A 15575-nucleotide genomic window follows, 5' to 3' on the forward strand; every position below is an offset into this window, starting at 1 on the left:
ACCACAGATACAACTCCGTACCCATTAGAATGGCTAAAAGTTAAAACACTGATTACACGAAGTGTTCATAGAACCCAGAGCAGCTGGAGACCTCAGACACTGCTGGTGGGAATGAAAACCGGCCCCACTTATGTCAAAAACAGTTCGGCAGTTTCTCGAGAAGCTAAAACACACACCATACTATTCCACCCTGCTACATCTAGACAGTTATCTGGAGAAATAAAAATCCATGGTTACATAAAATGTTGTCCAGAAAAATTTCACAGCAACTTTATTTGTAAAAACTAAACTCTGAAAACTATCCAAATGTTCATCAATAGGTGAACAGATCAATAAATTGTGGTACCTTCACAGTGGAATACTACTCAGCAATGAGAAGGAAATGAACTGTTGATACGTGCTATAATATGGATGGATCTCGAAATAACTATTCCAACGGAACTAAGCCTTACCAAAAGAGAGTACATATTACAAGATTTCATTTTATATAAAATTTTAGAAAATGCAAACTGAAATAACAGAAAGCAGACCAGTGTTCGCTTGGGCTGTGGAGGCCAGAAAGTAGTGAGAGGGGACGCATTACAAAGGACCAACCAGGAACTTTTGGGAGGTGATGGAAATGTTCATTATCCTGAGTGTGGTAATGAAATCACGGATCTATTCACGTCCAAATTCATTAAGGTTGATGCTTTAAATGTGTGCAGTTTATTGAACATCAGCGTTACTTCCACGACACTGATAAAAGTTACGCGGAGAAGTGTAAGACCTAATTTAGCAGGTGATAAGTATGCCCAGTGGCTTCTTCTTATAAAATTTACTTAGAACTGCTACCAAACTTTTGTTTCTAAATAAACTTTGTAGAAGAATCCACAGCATCTCGATGGCAGTATGCATGGCGAATTGGATGAGAAGGTCAGATTCCATGGGGAGAGCTGACTTAAAATGGAATTTCTAGTAAATTATCTTTTGTTCACAATCAGGCTATTCTGGGACCCACAGAAAAATATTCCAGTGCTTTATTAGGTCTTTGTTTAAGAGGTCATCTATGAAAAGTGGTTTTAGGAAGGAAACAGCCAGTTGGAAATGTGGCCCAACTTTCCAGAGAGAGGGACTACGATACTCCAGGGACAGCACACCCCGAGGCAGAGAACCCGTCCTCATTCCCAAGACACCCTCTAGTCCACGCACAGTGTCCCCAGGTCACTGTGAGTCTCGGTGCACCAATGCTGGGCTGTGGGACCAGCCGTAAAGGTTTGACCCAGGGTGGGCTCTTCGCTCATCAAGACTCCTTGGCCTCTGAGATGGTCCAGAGAGATGTCTAAGCTCACCGTACTCGGATGTCAACAAGGATAGGGCGCGTGCTTAAAACCTTGGTGTTCCCGGGCCCGGAGCTCGGGACTGGGGACCACAGCCGTCTCGCTTGGTGATCGTGTTTGCTCTTCTCTGTGTGCAGGTGGGACACCATGACTTGCTGTCGACCTTGCAGCTGTTGTACACCGTGGGGTATTCGCTCTCCATCGTATCCCTCCTCCTGGCTCTCACGCTCCTCCTGTTCCTTCGGTGAGTGGCACTTCTGTCAGCACGTGCTCAGATGTGCAGCCTGGGATGGGCTCACGGGCTACCTCTAGAAGGCAGAGGAAGACTGGGCTGGGTGATGTCATGGCTCATGAGAGCTAGAAAGGGATCTGAAAGAGTCCCTAGTCCATCCATCCCATTTAGCAGGGGAAGGGGGAAGGGAGATCAGGGGTCCACAGAGAGGCACTGAGCCACCCCAGGTCACAAAGCACAGTGCGAGTTGGAATCTGGGAGTTAGATAGCCTCCTACGTGCCAGGCCCTGGTTGGAATTCCTAGTCATTCCCGTTCCCACCACAGCCTGTTCTCACTGCAACTCTACCAGAGGCATTGGTTTTACAGAAGAGATTAAGTAACTTCTCCAAAGCAGATTAATTCATGAGTGGTAGAGATGAGATTTTAATCCAGGGCCCAGAAAGGAGTGAGAGGGGACGCATTGCAAAGGACCAACCAGGAACTTTTGGGAGGTGATGGAAATGTTCATAATCTTGAATGTGGTAATGAAATCTATTCACGTCCAAATTCATTAAGGTTGATGCTTTAAATGTGTGCAGTTTATTGAACATCAGTGTTACTTCCATGACACTGATAAAAGTTACACAGAGACTGGGCTGGGTGATGTCATGGCTCATGAGAGCTAGAAAGGGATCCGAAAGGCCCACTAATTCTGATTAGCTATGCTTTCTTGGTGCCCAGGCGCTGTTCTGAGCAGGTTACATACATTAAGTCATTTCAGCCTTATCCTAATCAGAATTAAGATGAATTCTAATCCTAGGAAGTTAACATTGCTAGTACCCCCCCTCTTTTATAAGCGAGGTACCTGAAATACGGAGTGACCCAGTGACTTGCCCAGGACCACACCGCTGGTGAGTGATGGAGCCAGGACCACAACCAGGCAGTCCAGAGCCCAAGCGCTCCACTCCCGCCTGCTCTCAGAATCCAGAGCCCAAGTGCGTTGTATTAAATCACAATTTTTAGAAATTACTCAAGTGATTTTTTTTTTTTTTAGTACATGTGTGCATGCAAGACAGAGAGATAGAGACAGATAGACAGGAAGGGAGAGATGAGAAGCATCAACTTATAGTTGCAGCACCTTAGTTGTTCATTGATTGCTTTCTCATACATGCCTTGATGGGGGTCTCCAGCTGAGCCAGTGACCCCTTGCTCAAGCCAGCGACCTTGGGCTTAAGCCAGTGACCTTGGGGCTCAAGCCAGCGACCTGGGGTTTCAAACCCCATGTCTATGACCCCACGCTCAAGTCCATAACCCCACGCTCAAGCCAGTGACTTTGTGTTTTGAACCAGGGTCATCAGCATTCCAGGTCAATGCTTTATCCACTGTACCACCACCTGGTCAGGCCCAAGTGAGATATTTATTGAATCACTAGAGAGCCCTCTAAAGCCGTCTCTTAGTCCAGCCCTTTCAGGAACATAACTGAGCACACAATGAGGCAGAATGAGAGTTCAGCCTGGAAGCAGAGGACCCAGTTGGGGACCACAGAGACCTGGTCCCCCTCTGTGTCCCCTGTGGATGTGCCACGACATCCACATTAGCTGCCAGTTCTGGAGCAGCTCCCCACCTGGGGGCTCGGCTAGCCCCGGGTCTCGCCCTAGCCAGCTCTGGTCTCAGGATGGTCTACGGCTTCGAAGCAGAGTCATCGCCACCTACCCCACTGGAGAGAGCAGTTCTTGGACAGCGGGAGAATTCCCCAGCCTGTGCTCACTGCTGTTTGTGACCTCCTCCACTCTCCTTCCCAGAGTCTCAGAACCGAGCCAGGAGGACATAACTGCCTGGTCCCTGCAGGAGGCAACTTGGGCAGAGTCTGAGCCAACCAAATGCCCGTTTTGCCTCAGGCACTGGGTAGAGCAAGACCCAGTCCCTGCCCTTGCACGGTCCCCGGGCTAGTTATGAAGAAGAGTGCATAAACGGGAAAACAGAAGGACCTGCTCCAAAACTGTTTTCAAAATTTAAAAAGAGTAATAGGTCTCATGACAGGACTGGGTGTGTCCTGCACGGGGCCCAGGCGGGGCTGAGAGAGCAGAGACCGGGAGACTGAGGACGCGGTCGTCCCTCGGCCAGGACAGAGCCGGACTGCAGGAGGCTCCCCGTGGTGAGGGAGAGGCAAGGAGGACTGGCATGTTCCTGGGCACTCATTAAGTGCCCAGGTACTGTGTGGGCACTTTTCACCCATTAACTGATTGAATCCTTCCGCGGCCCTTTGAGTTAAGTCCTCTTGTTCTTATAGGCTGTAGGGCCTCAGAGAGCCATATTTTAGCCTTAGAATTTCTGGGTTCAGATCTCAGATCTACTCTTACGGCTCTGGGTCTTTGGACAGGTGACTTTACCTTTCTGCTTCAATCTCCCCCCCCCAGGCGCCCCCCCCCCCCGTTTGCAAAATCAGGGCAATAATAGTACCCCCTTTTCCAGTGGTGGTAAGGAGTCAGGATGCCCCTAAGTGTCGGGCGTGTTAAATATGTTACACAGGTGTGAGCTATTCTTGTCCTTGTTTTACTGGTGAGGAGAATGAGTCACAGGGAAGTAAGATCACGTAACCCAGCTATCCCGCCCTGGAGCCTACACTATGGACCCTGGCTCTTGAGTGAGTGTGTCGGGCACACAGCGATTGGTCCGAGCCGTTCTTTCCTGAGGAAGGCACTCGGCTTTCTCCTCGCACAGAAAACTCCACTGCACGCGCTACTACATCCACATGAACTTGTTCGCTTCTTTCATCCTGAGAGCCCTGGCCGTGCTGGCGAAGGACGTCATCGTTTACAACTCTTACTCCAAGAGGCCCGACAGCGAGAAAGCGTGGCTGTCCTTTGTGTCAGAGGTGCGTCCTCCCACCTGGTGGGTCAGTCCTGGGAATCGGAGGGGAGGAAGGTGGGGGTGGGGAAGGGAAGGAGGAGATATAGGAGTTGCCGATGGCTTTGTGGTTAGACTTGCATCATCTGACTTAGACAGCCGCAGAGAAGTTCACTGTGAGGCTACTTGGTTGGGAAGTTTCTTTGTTTGTAAATAAAAGAAAGAATTAAATCAGATTAACCTTTTTTTTTCTTATCAGTACTATTTTTTTTTTTTAAAGCAGCAAAGCGTTTCCACATTGAAATTTGCATCTGTTGACATGGTGTTTCTTTTATCTTGTTCACAATGAATGCTTCTAAACTAACTGCATTCCTGGAACAAACCCAACGAGGTGCTGATCTATTATTCTTCCTTTTCTATTGCTGGCTTTCGCTGGCTGTTCCTTGTCTTTTGTTTGGCATTTCTCATCTATGCTCATGAATGATTTCCTTTTCTTGGAATGCCTTTGCTAAGTTTTTGGATAAAGTTTATGCAGACTCTTAAAACAAACCAGGCTGGTTTACTCTTTCTCTGTTCTCCGGAAGAGCTTATTTAAGATGGGTATGATTTCTTCCTTCAGTGTTTGATAGGTCGCGCCAATGAAGCCATTGGGGCTTTTAACGAAGAACTCATTATGACTCCCACAGTTAGATTTTCTATTTCTTCTGGTGTCACATGATAACTCGTGTCTTTCTAGGAATCTGTCTACTTCATCTCATGTTTCAAATTTGTTGGCACAATATTTGTTCCCCGTCTCTGAAGATCTTTTAAAGGCCTAATGCATCAATAGTGCTATTCCTTTCTTCACTCCTGATACTGATTATCTGTTGTGTCTTCACTTTCTCGTTCCTTCTTTCATCATCCTTGCAAAGAGTTTCTCAGTTTTATTGGATTATTTTTTATAAAAACAACCTTTTGACGCTATTGATGCTCTTCATTTTACATTCTCTATTTCATTAATTTCCGAGTTCATCTTTACTATTTTTCCATGTAGTTTTTTTGGGTTCAATCTTCTGTTTGTTTTCCTGACATAATATTTATAGTGATTTATTTTCAGCCTTTTTCTTATTTAATTAACTCATTGAAGGCTATTAGTTTCCTGCCACGTGTGGCATCAGCTGCCTAACATGCACTTTGATATGTGGCATCTTCCGTTGATTCTGTTCAGGAATAAGTTTTAATTTCTATTGTCATTTCTCCTTTGATTCATGAATCATTTAGAAATTGATGTACTCACTTCTAATTATATGAAGAACTTTTTTTCTTTTTTTTGGTTGTTGATTTCTAGCTTACTTGAACTGATATCAGAGAACATACCCTTTACTGTCTCCTTTAGGGAAGTTACTGATGAGATTTCTCTCTGTTTGTGTTTGTCTAAAAAAAAAATGCCTATAGTGTCAAGAAAGAAGCTGGGCTTTGGAAGCTGCACGAGGCACTCTTTGACATTTTGATATTGTGGCCACGTCTCTGCGATGGTCAGCCAGGGTTTGGGAGAGGGGAGTAAAGAGGGGGGCAATGCATAGGGGGCCCTGCTCCGCCCTCTGGGGGTCCGGGCCCCGGGAAGCCCGGACTCACCGCCAGGTGCGCTGTTCTCTGCAGATGTCCGCCCCCTGTCGCTCAGCCCAGGTGCTCCTGCACTACTTCGTGGGTGCCAACTACTCGTGGCTGCTGGTGGAAGGCCTGTATCTGCACACGCTGCTGGAGCCCACCGTGCTTTCTGAAATGCGGCTGTGGCCCCGATACCTGCTGCTGGGTTGGGGTGAGCAACCTGAGCCCCGGCCTCTGTTGCTGGGGACTCTTCAGAACATGGGAGCCCAAGAGCGCCTTTGGCCAGGGTTAGAGACCCAGCTGGAAGGAGGGGTATGGGACAGAGAATTCCTCAATGACAAGAGTCTCTGAGGAGTTGTGTGTATGCGTGTGTTCGTGCACACACATGAGCAGGCAATGCACACATACACTCGTCGGCACCAGTGCCGCAGACCCAATGTGCACGTCCACAAGCTGAGGAGGGTTTTGGTAGAATGAGATGACATTTCTCCTACCCTGCCTCCGACTCTACTGGTCTGCTCAGGATGTCATAACAAAGTACCAGAGGCCGCGTGGCTTACGCCGTAGACATTTGCGTCTCACAGTTACGGAGGCTGGGCAGGTGGAAGTCAGGATGCCAGCATGATTGAGTTCTGGTGCGGCGCTCTTTGTGGTTTGCAGACAGTTCCCTTCTGAGAGAGGGAGAGAGAGAGAGAGAGAGATCATCACAAATAGGGTTACAGCATCAATATATGGATTTTGGGGGACACAAACCATGCCCCCAACTAAGTCTTCCGGATGAGGTCTGGAACCCCTGTTGTCACAGCTTTTAGAGAATTTGAAGCTGCAGGATTCAGAGAAAATAACAACCTGAGCCTGAAATTCAGAAGAATTTGGTTAACGTCTCTGAATTTCCTCAAAGCCGCTCGGTGACATGTGGCGTCTGTTCTCCTCCCCACTTCCGGGCTTGCCCGAAGGTAAAACAAGAGACGGGCTCTGTGCCACCCGGGTCTCCGGGTCTCACTCTCTGATGCTCAGGCTTCTGTAGGATTTAAGCAGCTGTGCGTGGCCGGGCAGCGGGGAGGTTGGCCAGCCAGCTCCTAACCGCATGTCCCTGCTGCCCCCCCAGCCTTCCCACTGCTGTCCGTGGTGCCCTGGAGTGTCGCCCGCGCGCAGCTGGAAAACACCGGGTAGGTAAAGCCCCTGTTTCTCACTTCCATGAGCCAGGAGTTCCCAAATCTGCCCAGTTACAAGGATACATATCCTTTTCCTGAAGAGGCTACCCAACCCCATTCCACTTTGGCCATCTAGAATGTACCTAGGAATGTAGATAAAATAACCAAAGATTTTTCTTATAGGAGTTAGTTTATTGATTTATTAAGTTACACTTGAAAATTAGCACAAAATTAACACCAATTAGCATAAAACTTGTGGCATACCTTATCTGTGACCCTGGGTGTATAAGGATACAGGTACAAGAATAGTTACTGCATCGTAGTTCAAAGTGGGAGGGGGGGGAAGCAAAATGAAATGAGTGAAAGTGGTCAAAAGTTTCCAAGTTTCCCTTATAAATAACTAACTCCTGGGGATGTAATGTACAGCTGGTACATTCCTGTTAACATGACTGCATTGCGACTTTGAAAGGTGTTAAGAGAGTAGACCTTAGAAGTTCTCATCACAAGAAAAACAATCGTGACCCTTTGAGGTGATAGATATTAACTAGACTTATTGTGGTGACCATTTCCCAATATATTCATACACTGAATCACCATGCTGTCCACCTGAAACTAATATAATGTTAATGTGCCAATTATACCTCAATTTAAAAATAAAACAAAACAAAACAAAAAAAAACCCCCTAACCAAAGAAACCAACCCCCGAGCATGCCTCAATACGAGAATCCATGAGTAAATTGTGACTTACCTATGTTGTGGAATATTATGAGACTACCAAGAAAACATGTTAGTCCCGTTCCTGTTGGCTTCTAGGCGCTGGATCTCAACAACGCGTTGCTGAATAATGAGTATCATGTGATCCCATTTTTCTCTCTCCAAATAATCACCGCCAAAAAGTCCTCTATATAATTAAGAGTTTACATTTCTATGAACACAAAGACAGATGTAGACAAATATCCATCAAGCTTTAGCACTGAAGAGCACTGAACTGGTAAGAAAAGTCAGCACCGCTATACTAGCAAAGGAGTTTGAGTCCTCTCTTCTCTCCCACCCATCAGGAGAGTGACAGGGTGAAGGTGGGTCAGGGGTGTGAACAGCTCTTTCCAGAGGGCGTGCGGCTTCTGCATTCAACCTTGTCTCCATGTAATGTCTCCTCTCCTCTCCCCTCTGCTCTTTGCTGCAGGTGCTGGGGGATCAACGAGAACAAGCGAATCTGGTGGATCATCCGAGGGCCCATGCTCGTTTGTGTAGCGGTAAGGACCACCCACCCTCCTTTTCCCCTCTGAGCTCGGCAGCTGTGCAGGACCATCGCCCCCCCCACCCCCACCCCCGTCCCCTCCAAATTCTCTGGCTCAGAACAAGCCTGGGCCAGACACCTTGAGAAGGAGATGCTGAGCTGTGAATTGGGTCGACCGAACGATAAAAGGAACAAGTTCCAAACTTCTTGTTCTGGCTCAGGACCTAAATTCAGGGTTATACTACAAGACTCCTTCTCTTTGGGCCTTCAAACTCTGCATAGAACTGTGCTCGGTGGCTGTGTATTGAGTGGTTGTGATGTACGAGGTCCTGGGGATACCTGCATCTTCAGTCACAGACCAGGGGTAACAAAGCTATTGGCTTAGTTTAGCATCTATGTTTTTTTTTTTACATACCGTAATTTATTGTTTCAGATCTTTTATTTAGGTCTTTGATCCATTTTGAATTAATTTTTTTGTGCAGGGGGACAAGGTGGAGTCAAGTTTTATTCTTTTGCCTGTGGCTTTCCAATTTCCCCAGCACCATTTATTGAAGAGGCTTTCTTTTCTCCATTGTGTGTTTTTGGCTCCTTTGTTGAAGATGATTTGTCCATATATATGTGGTTTTATTTCTGAGTTCTTGATTCTGTTCCATTGGTCTGTATGCCTGTGTTTTCTGCCAATACCATGCTATATTGATTATCATGGCTTTGTAGTACAATTTGGAGTCAGGTAGTCTGATACCTCTGGCTTCATTCTTTTTTCTCAGGATTGCTTTTGCTATTTGGGATCTTTCATGGTTCCATAAAAATCTGGTGATTTTTTTTTTGTTTCTATTACTTTAAAAAATGACATTGGGATATTAATGGGGATTGCATTAAATTTGTATATTGCTTTGGGTAATATGGCCATTTTAACTATGTTGCTTCTTCCTGTCCATGAACATGGGATATTTTTCCATTTCATTGTATCTTTTTCAGTTTCTCCCCTACTCGTGTTTCATTCACAAAACGAAGCATTGCAGTCTAGCTTGTGCTTCTACTTGTGAACTGCAGCTTCTCTTAGTAGACTCCTTGTTGCTAAAGGCTGTCTTATTTTTGCTTAAATTTCATGGCACATTTAAATATTAAGGTTCTTCCTCTTGCTAACCGCTAGGATACCATTTCCTTGTGGTTCACTCCAACTCCCTAGCAACTCTTTCTCAGTCTCCTTTGCTGTCTCCACTTCCTCCTCCACCTCTCTCTTTGTTACAAGTTGGTTCTCTTAACCCTCCTGTTCTCCCTGCCTATCCAGTGTCCTTAGATAATCTCACCTACTCCATTGGTCATCCTCTGGCTGTGACCTCTCTGCTCAGATCCAGAAATAAATATCTCAGTGCCTTGGGACATCTTGTGTCCAGAATTACTAGGCTCCTCCCCCTTCTCCCATCAGTGCTCTTCCTCCATCGTGTGGGCACACTCTTGGTGAATGGCGCGACCACACATCTGAGATCTACTGAGAAACTTTGCGCTCATCCTGACCCCCACGTCCAAAAAGTAACAGCGATCAGTTGACACAAACTCCTTAATAATTTTTGAATTCATCTCCTCTCCATCCCTGATACACCTTCTCCAGTCTTGCCTTCATGCAATCCATTCTCCACACAGGTATCAAAATGATCTCTCTAAAATTCAGAATGCAGATCTGATCAGATCACTTGCCGGCTTCAAGCTCACCAGTGTCTGGCTCTCCCTTGCTTTCCGAAGAAAGCTCAAGGTCCTCAGTGTGACCGTGAACTGCTCCACAGAAAGTGGTTCTCTCTCCACCTGCCGTATCGCTTCTCACAAACCCGGTCTCACTCTCTGCACCCCAGCCACACTCACCACGTGCTCTTCTGCTTCTCCGGGAGACTCATGATTTCTCATGAGGGTGCCTTCAGGGGCTGGCAGGGATGCACACAGGAGGGCTTGACTTGGGCGAGAGCAGTGGTCCCCAACCCCCGGGCCGTGGACCAGTACCAGTCCATGGGCCATTTGGTACTGGTCCGCAGAGAAAGAATAAATAACTTACATTATTTCCGTTTTATTTATATTTAAGTCTGAACGATGTTTTATTTTTAAAAAATGACCAGATTCCCTCTGTTATATCCGTCTAAGACTCACTCTTGACGCTTGTCTCGTAAGTTCGACAATTATATATATTTAAAAATACCACCGTTTTTACGCCGGTCACAATTTTATTTTGTGCATTTATCCGTCCCACCCTAAAGGCTGGTCCGTGAAAATATTTTCTGACATTAAACCGGTCCATGGCCCAAAAAAGGTTGGGGACCACTGGGCTAGAGGATCAACCTGTAAGGTGGCTCATACACACGGCTGGCATGTGAGGCTGGCTGTTGGTAGGAGGATGCAATTCCCCCACGTGGGCCTTTCAACAGGCTCCTGGAGTGTTCTTGTAACATGGAGGCTGCCGTTCCCCAGAGTTAACAAGAGTGAGGAGAGAGAGAGAGATGATATAGACAGACAGACAAATAGATGATAGACAGATAGATAGATAGATGGTAGGTAGACAGATGCCAGATAGAAGCCATCCTTTTGAGGATCTAGCCTTTGAAGTCACACAGCATCTTTCCCCATATATATTTTTTTTCATTAGATGCAAGTGCCTCAATTACTTTATAGCTCACACTCCAGAGGGAAGAGGGAACATATTAGCCTTTTGGTGGTAAAGGTGTCAAAGAATTGGTAAATAAATTTTAAAATTTCTACCGAGGCTGGTAATGAAGAGCTGAATTTTCCTAGTTCCTACAGCCGTGGAAATCTGGCTAGGTGGAGGACGCCTGCTTCCCAGTGAATTCTGTGGCGGCAACTGGATCTCAAATTAGACACCAGTAGTGCTGGAGTTCCTTACAAGAGGGAGGCCATGAGGCATTTTTTTTAAATTAAATTTAATGCAGTGACATTGATAAATCAGGGTACATATGTTGAGAGAAAACATCTCCAGATTATTTTGACATTTGATTGTGCTGTATACCCCTCCCCCAAAGTCAAATTGTCTTCGTCACCTTCTCTCTGGTTTTCTTTGTGCCCCTCCCCTCCCCCACCCCCTCTCTCCTTCCTCCCTCCTCCCCCCTCCCCCCACCCCCACCCCCCGTTGCCATTACATTCTTGTTCATGTCTCTGAGTCTCATTTTTATGTCCCATCTATGTATGGATTCATATAGTTCTTAGTTTTTTCTGATTTACTTATTTTACTCCATATAATGTTATCAAGGTCCATCCATGTTATTGTAAATGATCCGATGTCATCATTTCTTATATGTATTCCATAGTATATATGTACCAAAGCTTTTTAATCCACTCATCCTCTGATGGACTCTTGGGCTGTTTCCAGATCTTCGCTATTGTGAACCATGCTGCCACGAACGTGGGGGTGCATTTCTCCTTTTGGAGCCCTTCTATGGTGTTCTTGGGGTATATTCCTAAAAGTGGGATAGCTGGGTCAAAAGGCAGTTTGATTTTCAGTTTTTTGAGGAATCTCCATACTGTTTTCCACAGTGGCTGCACCAGTCTGCATTCCCACCTGCAGTGCAGGAAGGTTCCCTTTTCTCCACATCCTTGCCAGCACTTATTCTGTGTTGTTTTGTTGATAAGCGCCATTCTGACTGGTATGAGGTGATATCTCATTGTGGTTTTAATTCGAATTTCTCTAATGATTAGTGATGTTGAGCATTTTTTCATATGCCTATTGGCCATCTGTATGTCCTCTTTGGAGAAGTGTCTATTCATTTCTTTTTCCCATTTTTTGATTGGATTGTTTGTCTTCCTGGTGTTGAGATTTACAAGTTCTTTTTAAATTTTGGTTATTAACCCCTTATCAGATGTATTGTCAAATATGTTCTCCCATTGTGTAGTTTGTCTTTTTATTCTGTTCTTATTGTCTTTAGCTGTGCAAAAGCTTTTTAGTTTGATATAGTCCCATTTGTTTATCCTGTCTTTTATTTCACTTCCCCATGGAGATAAATCAGCAAATATATTGCTGCGAGAGATGTCAGAGAGCTTACTGCCTATGTTTTCTTCTAAGATGCTTATGGTTTCACGGCCTACATTTAAGTCTTTTATCTATTTTGAGATTATTTTTGTGAGTGGTGTAAGCTGGTGATCTAGTTTCATTTTTTTGCAGGTAGCTGTCCAATTTTACCAACACCATTTGTTAAAGAGGCTGTCTTTACTCCATTGTATTTCCTTGCCTCCTTTGTCAAATATCAGTTGTCCATAGAGTTGTGGGTTTATTTCTGGGTTCTCTGTTCTGTTCCATTGATCTATATGCCTGTTATTATGCCAGTACCAGGCTGTTTGGAGTACAATGGCCTTGCAGTATAATTTGATATCAGGAAGTGTGATATCTCCCACTTTATTCTTCTTTTTTTAAGATTGCTGAGGCTATTCGTGTTCTCTTTTGGTTCCATATAAAATTTTGGAATATGTGATCTATATCTTTGAAGTATGTCATTGGTATTTTAATTGGTATTGCATTGAATTTATAGATTGCTTTGGGTAATATAGACATTTTAATGGTGTTTATTCTTCCTAACCATGAGCACGGTATATGCTTCCACTTGTTTGTATCTTCCTTGATTTCTGTTATCAATGCTTTGTAATTTTCCGAGTACAAGTCTTTATTTATTTATTTTTTATTTTTTTTTTTAAATTTTTATTTTATTTTTAGTTTTTTTACAGGGACAGAGATAGAGTCAAAGAGAGGGACAGATAGGGACAGACAGACAGGAACGGAGAGAGACGAGAAGCACCAATCATCGGTTTCTCATTGTGACACCATAGTTGTTCATTGATTGCTTTCTCATATGTGCCTTGACCGCGGGCCTTCAGCAGACCAAGCGACCCCCTGCTCGAGCCAGTGACCTTGGGTCCATGCTATTGAACTTTTTGCTCAAGCCAGATGAGCCCGCGCTCAAGCTGGCAACCCCCGGGTCTCGAACCTTGGTCCTTCGCATTCCAGTCCAACGCTCTATCCACTGCGCCACCGCCTGGTCAGGCCCGAGTACAAGTCTTTAGTCTCCTTGGTTAAGTTTACTCCTAAGTACTTTATTTTTTTGGTTGTAATAGTGAAGGGGATTGTTTCCTTAATTTCTCTTTCTGACTGTTCATTGTTGGTGTATAAAAATGCTTCTGATTTCTGAGTGTTGATTTTATATCCTGCCACATTGCTGAATTCATTTATCAGGTCCAGTAGTTTTTTTGACTGAGACTTTAGGGTTTTCTATATACAATATCATGTCATCTGCAAATAATGATAGTTTTACTTCTTCTTTTCCAACTTGAATGCCTTTTATTTCTTCTTCTTGTCTGATTGCTGTGGCTAGGACTTCTAGGACTATGTTAAATAAGAGTGGTGAAAGGTGGCACCCCTGCCTTGTTCCTGATCTTAAGGGTATTGCTTTTAATTTTTGCCCATTGAGTATGATGTTGGCTGTGGGTTTCTCATAGATGGCTTTTATTATGTTGAGGTATGTTCCCTGTATTCCCACTTTGCTGAGAGTTTTGATCATGAATGGATGCTGGATTTTATCAAATGCTTTTTCTGCATCTATTGAAATTATCATATGGTTTTTCTCCTTCTTTTTGTTTATGTGATGAATCACATTGATTGATTTATGAATATTGTACGAGCCTTGCCTCCCCAGAATAAATCCCACTTGATCTTGGTGTATGATTTTTTCCATATATTGTTGGATCCGGTTTGCTAATATTTTGTTGAGGATTTTAGCATCTATATTCATCAGAGATATTGGCCTATAATTTTCTTTCTTTGTGTTGTCTTTGCCTGGTTTTGGAATCAGAATTATGCTTGCCTCACAAAAGGAGCTTAGAGGTCTTCCTTCCTCTTGAATTTTTTGAAATAGTTTGAGAAGGATAGGAGTTAGTTCTTCTTTGAATATTTGGTAGAATTCAGTTGTGAAGCCATCAGGCCCCGGACTTTTCTTTGTTGGGAGTTTTTTGATAACTGTTTTGATCTCATTTGGTGTAATCGGTCTGTTTAGGTTTTCTGATTCTTCCAGATTGATTTTTGGAAGATTGTATGTTTCAAGGAATTTGTTCATTTCATCTAGGTTGTCTAGTTTTTTGGCATACAGTTCTTCATAGTATTTTCTTACAATATTTTGTATTTCTGTTGTGTCAGTTGTTATTTCTCCACTCGCATTTCTAATTTTATTTATTTGAGTCCTCTCTCTCTTTTTCTTGGTGATTCTAGTTAAAGGTTCATCAATCTTGTTTACCTTTTCAAAGAACCAGCTCCTAGTTTCATTGATCCTCTGTATTGTTTCTTTAGCCTCTATGTCATTTATTTTTGCTCTGATCTTTATTATTTCCTTCCTTCTACTACATTTGGGCTTTACTTGCTGTTCTTTTTCTAGTTCTTTTAGATGCAGGGTTAAGTTGTTTATTTGAGCTTTTTCTAGCTTCTTAAAGTGTGCCTGTAGTGCTATGAACTTCCCTCTCAGCACTGCTTTTGCTGTGTCCCATAAATTTTGAGTTGTTGTATGCTCATTGTCATTTATTTCTAGGAATTTTTTTATTTCTTCTTTGGTCTCATTCTTAATCCATTTGTTATTTAACAACCTGCTATTTAGTTTCCATGTGTTTGAGAATTTTTGAGCTTTTCTGTTGTGGTTCATTTCTAGTTTCATGCCATTGTGATTGAAGAAAGTGCTTGATATGATTTCAATCTTCTTCAATTTGTTGAGACCACTTTTGTGCCCTAACATGTGGTCTATCCTAGAGAATGTACCATGAGCACTTGAAAAGAATGTATATTCTGCTGCTTTAGGGTGAAAGGTTCTGAAGATATCTATTAAATCGAGTTGATCTAGTGTGTCCAATAAGTCTGCTGTTTCTTTGTTAATTTTCTTTCTTGAGGATCTATCTAGTGATGTTAGTGGGGTATTGAAATCCCCTACTATTATAGTATTGCTGTTGATCTCGCCCTTTAAATCCATCAAAGTCTGCTTTATATATTTAGGTGCTCCTATATTAGGTGCATAGATATTTATAATAGTTATATCTTCCTGTTGGATTACTCCCTTTATCATTATATAGTGGCCTTATTTATCTCTTACTATATCCTTTGTTTTAAAGTCCAATTTGTCTGATATAAGTATTGCTACCCCAGCTTTTTTTTCGTTTCCATTTGCATGAAATGGTTTTTTCCATCCTTTTACCTTC

General features: G+C 43.7%; 1 protein-coding gene across 1 annotated transcript in view; it reads left to right on the forward strand.

Moving 5' to 3' along the window:
- GLP2R (glucagon like peptide 2 receptor) overlaps positions 1 to 15575 on the forward strand; it is a 50944-nt gene that overhangs the window by 14816 nt on the left and 20553 nt on the right. Inside the window, exons 5-9 of the mRNA XM_066366456.1 lie at positions 1454 to 1560; positions 4250 to 4403; positions 6014 to 6173; positions 7071 to 7131; positions 8301 to 8370. Of these exons, the coding sequence (XP_066222553.1) occupies positions 1454 to 1560; positions 4250 to 4403; positions 6014 to 6173; positions 7071 to 7131; positions 8301 to 8370 (552 nt within the window). The remainder of the gene's footprint in view (positions 1 to 1453; positions 1561 to 4249; positions 4404 to 6013; positions 6174 to 7070; positions 7132 to 8300; positions 8371 to 15575) is intronic.

Source organism: Saccopteryx leptura, chromosome 2, assembly GCF_036850995.1.
Source record: "Saccopteryx leptura isolate mSacLep1 chromosome 2, mSacLep1_pri_phased_curated, whole genome shotgun sequence".
Taxonomy (NCBI): domain Eukaryota; kingdom Metazoa; phylum Chordata; class Mammalia; order Chiroptera; family Emballonuridae; genus Saccopteryx; species Saccopteryx leptura.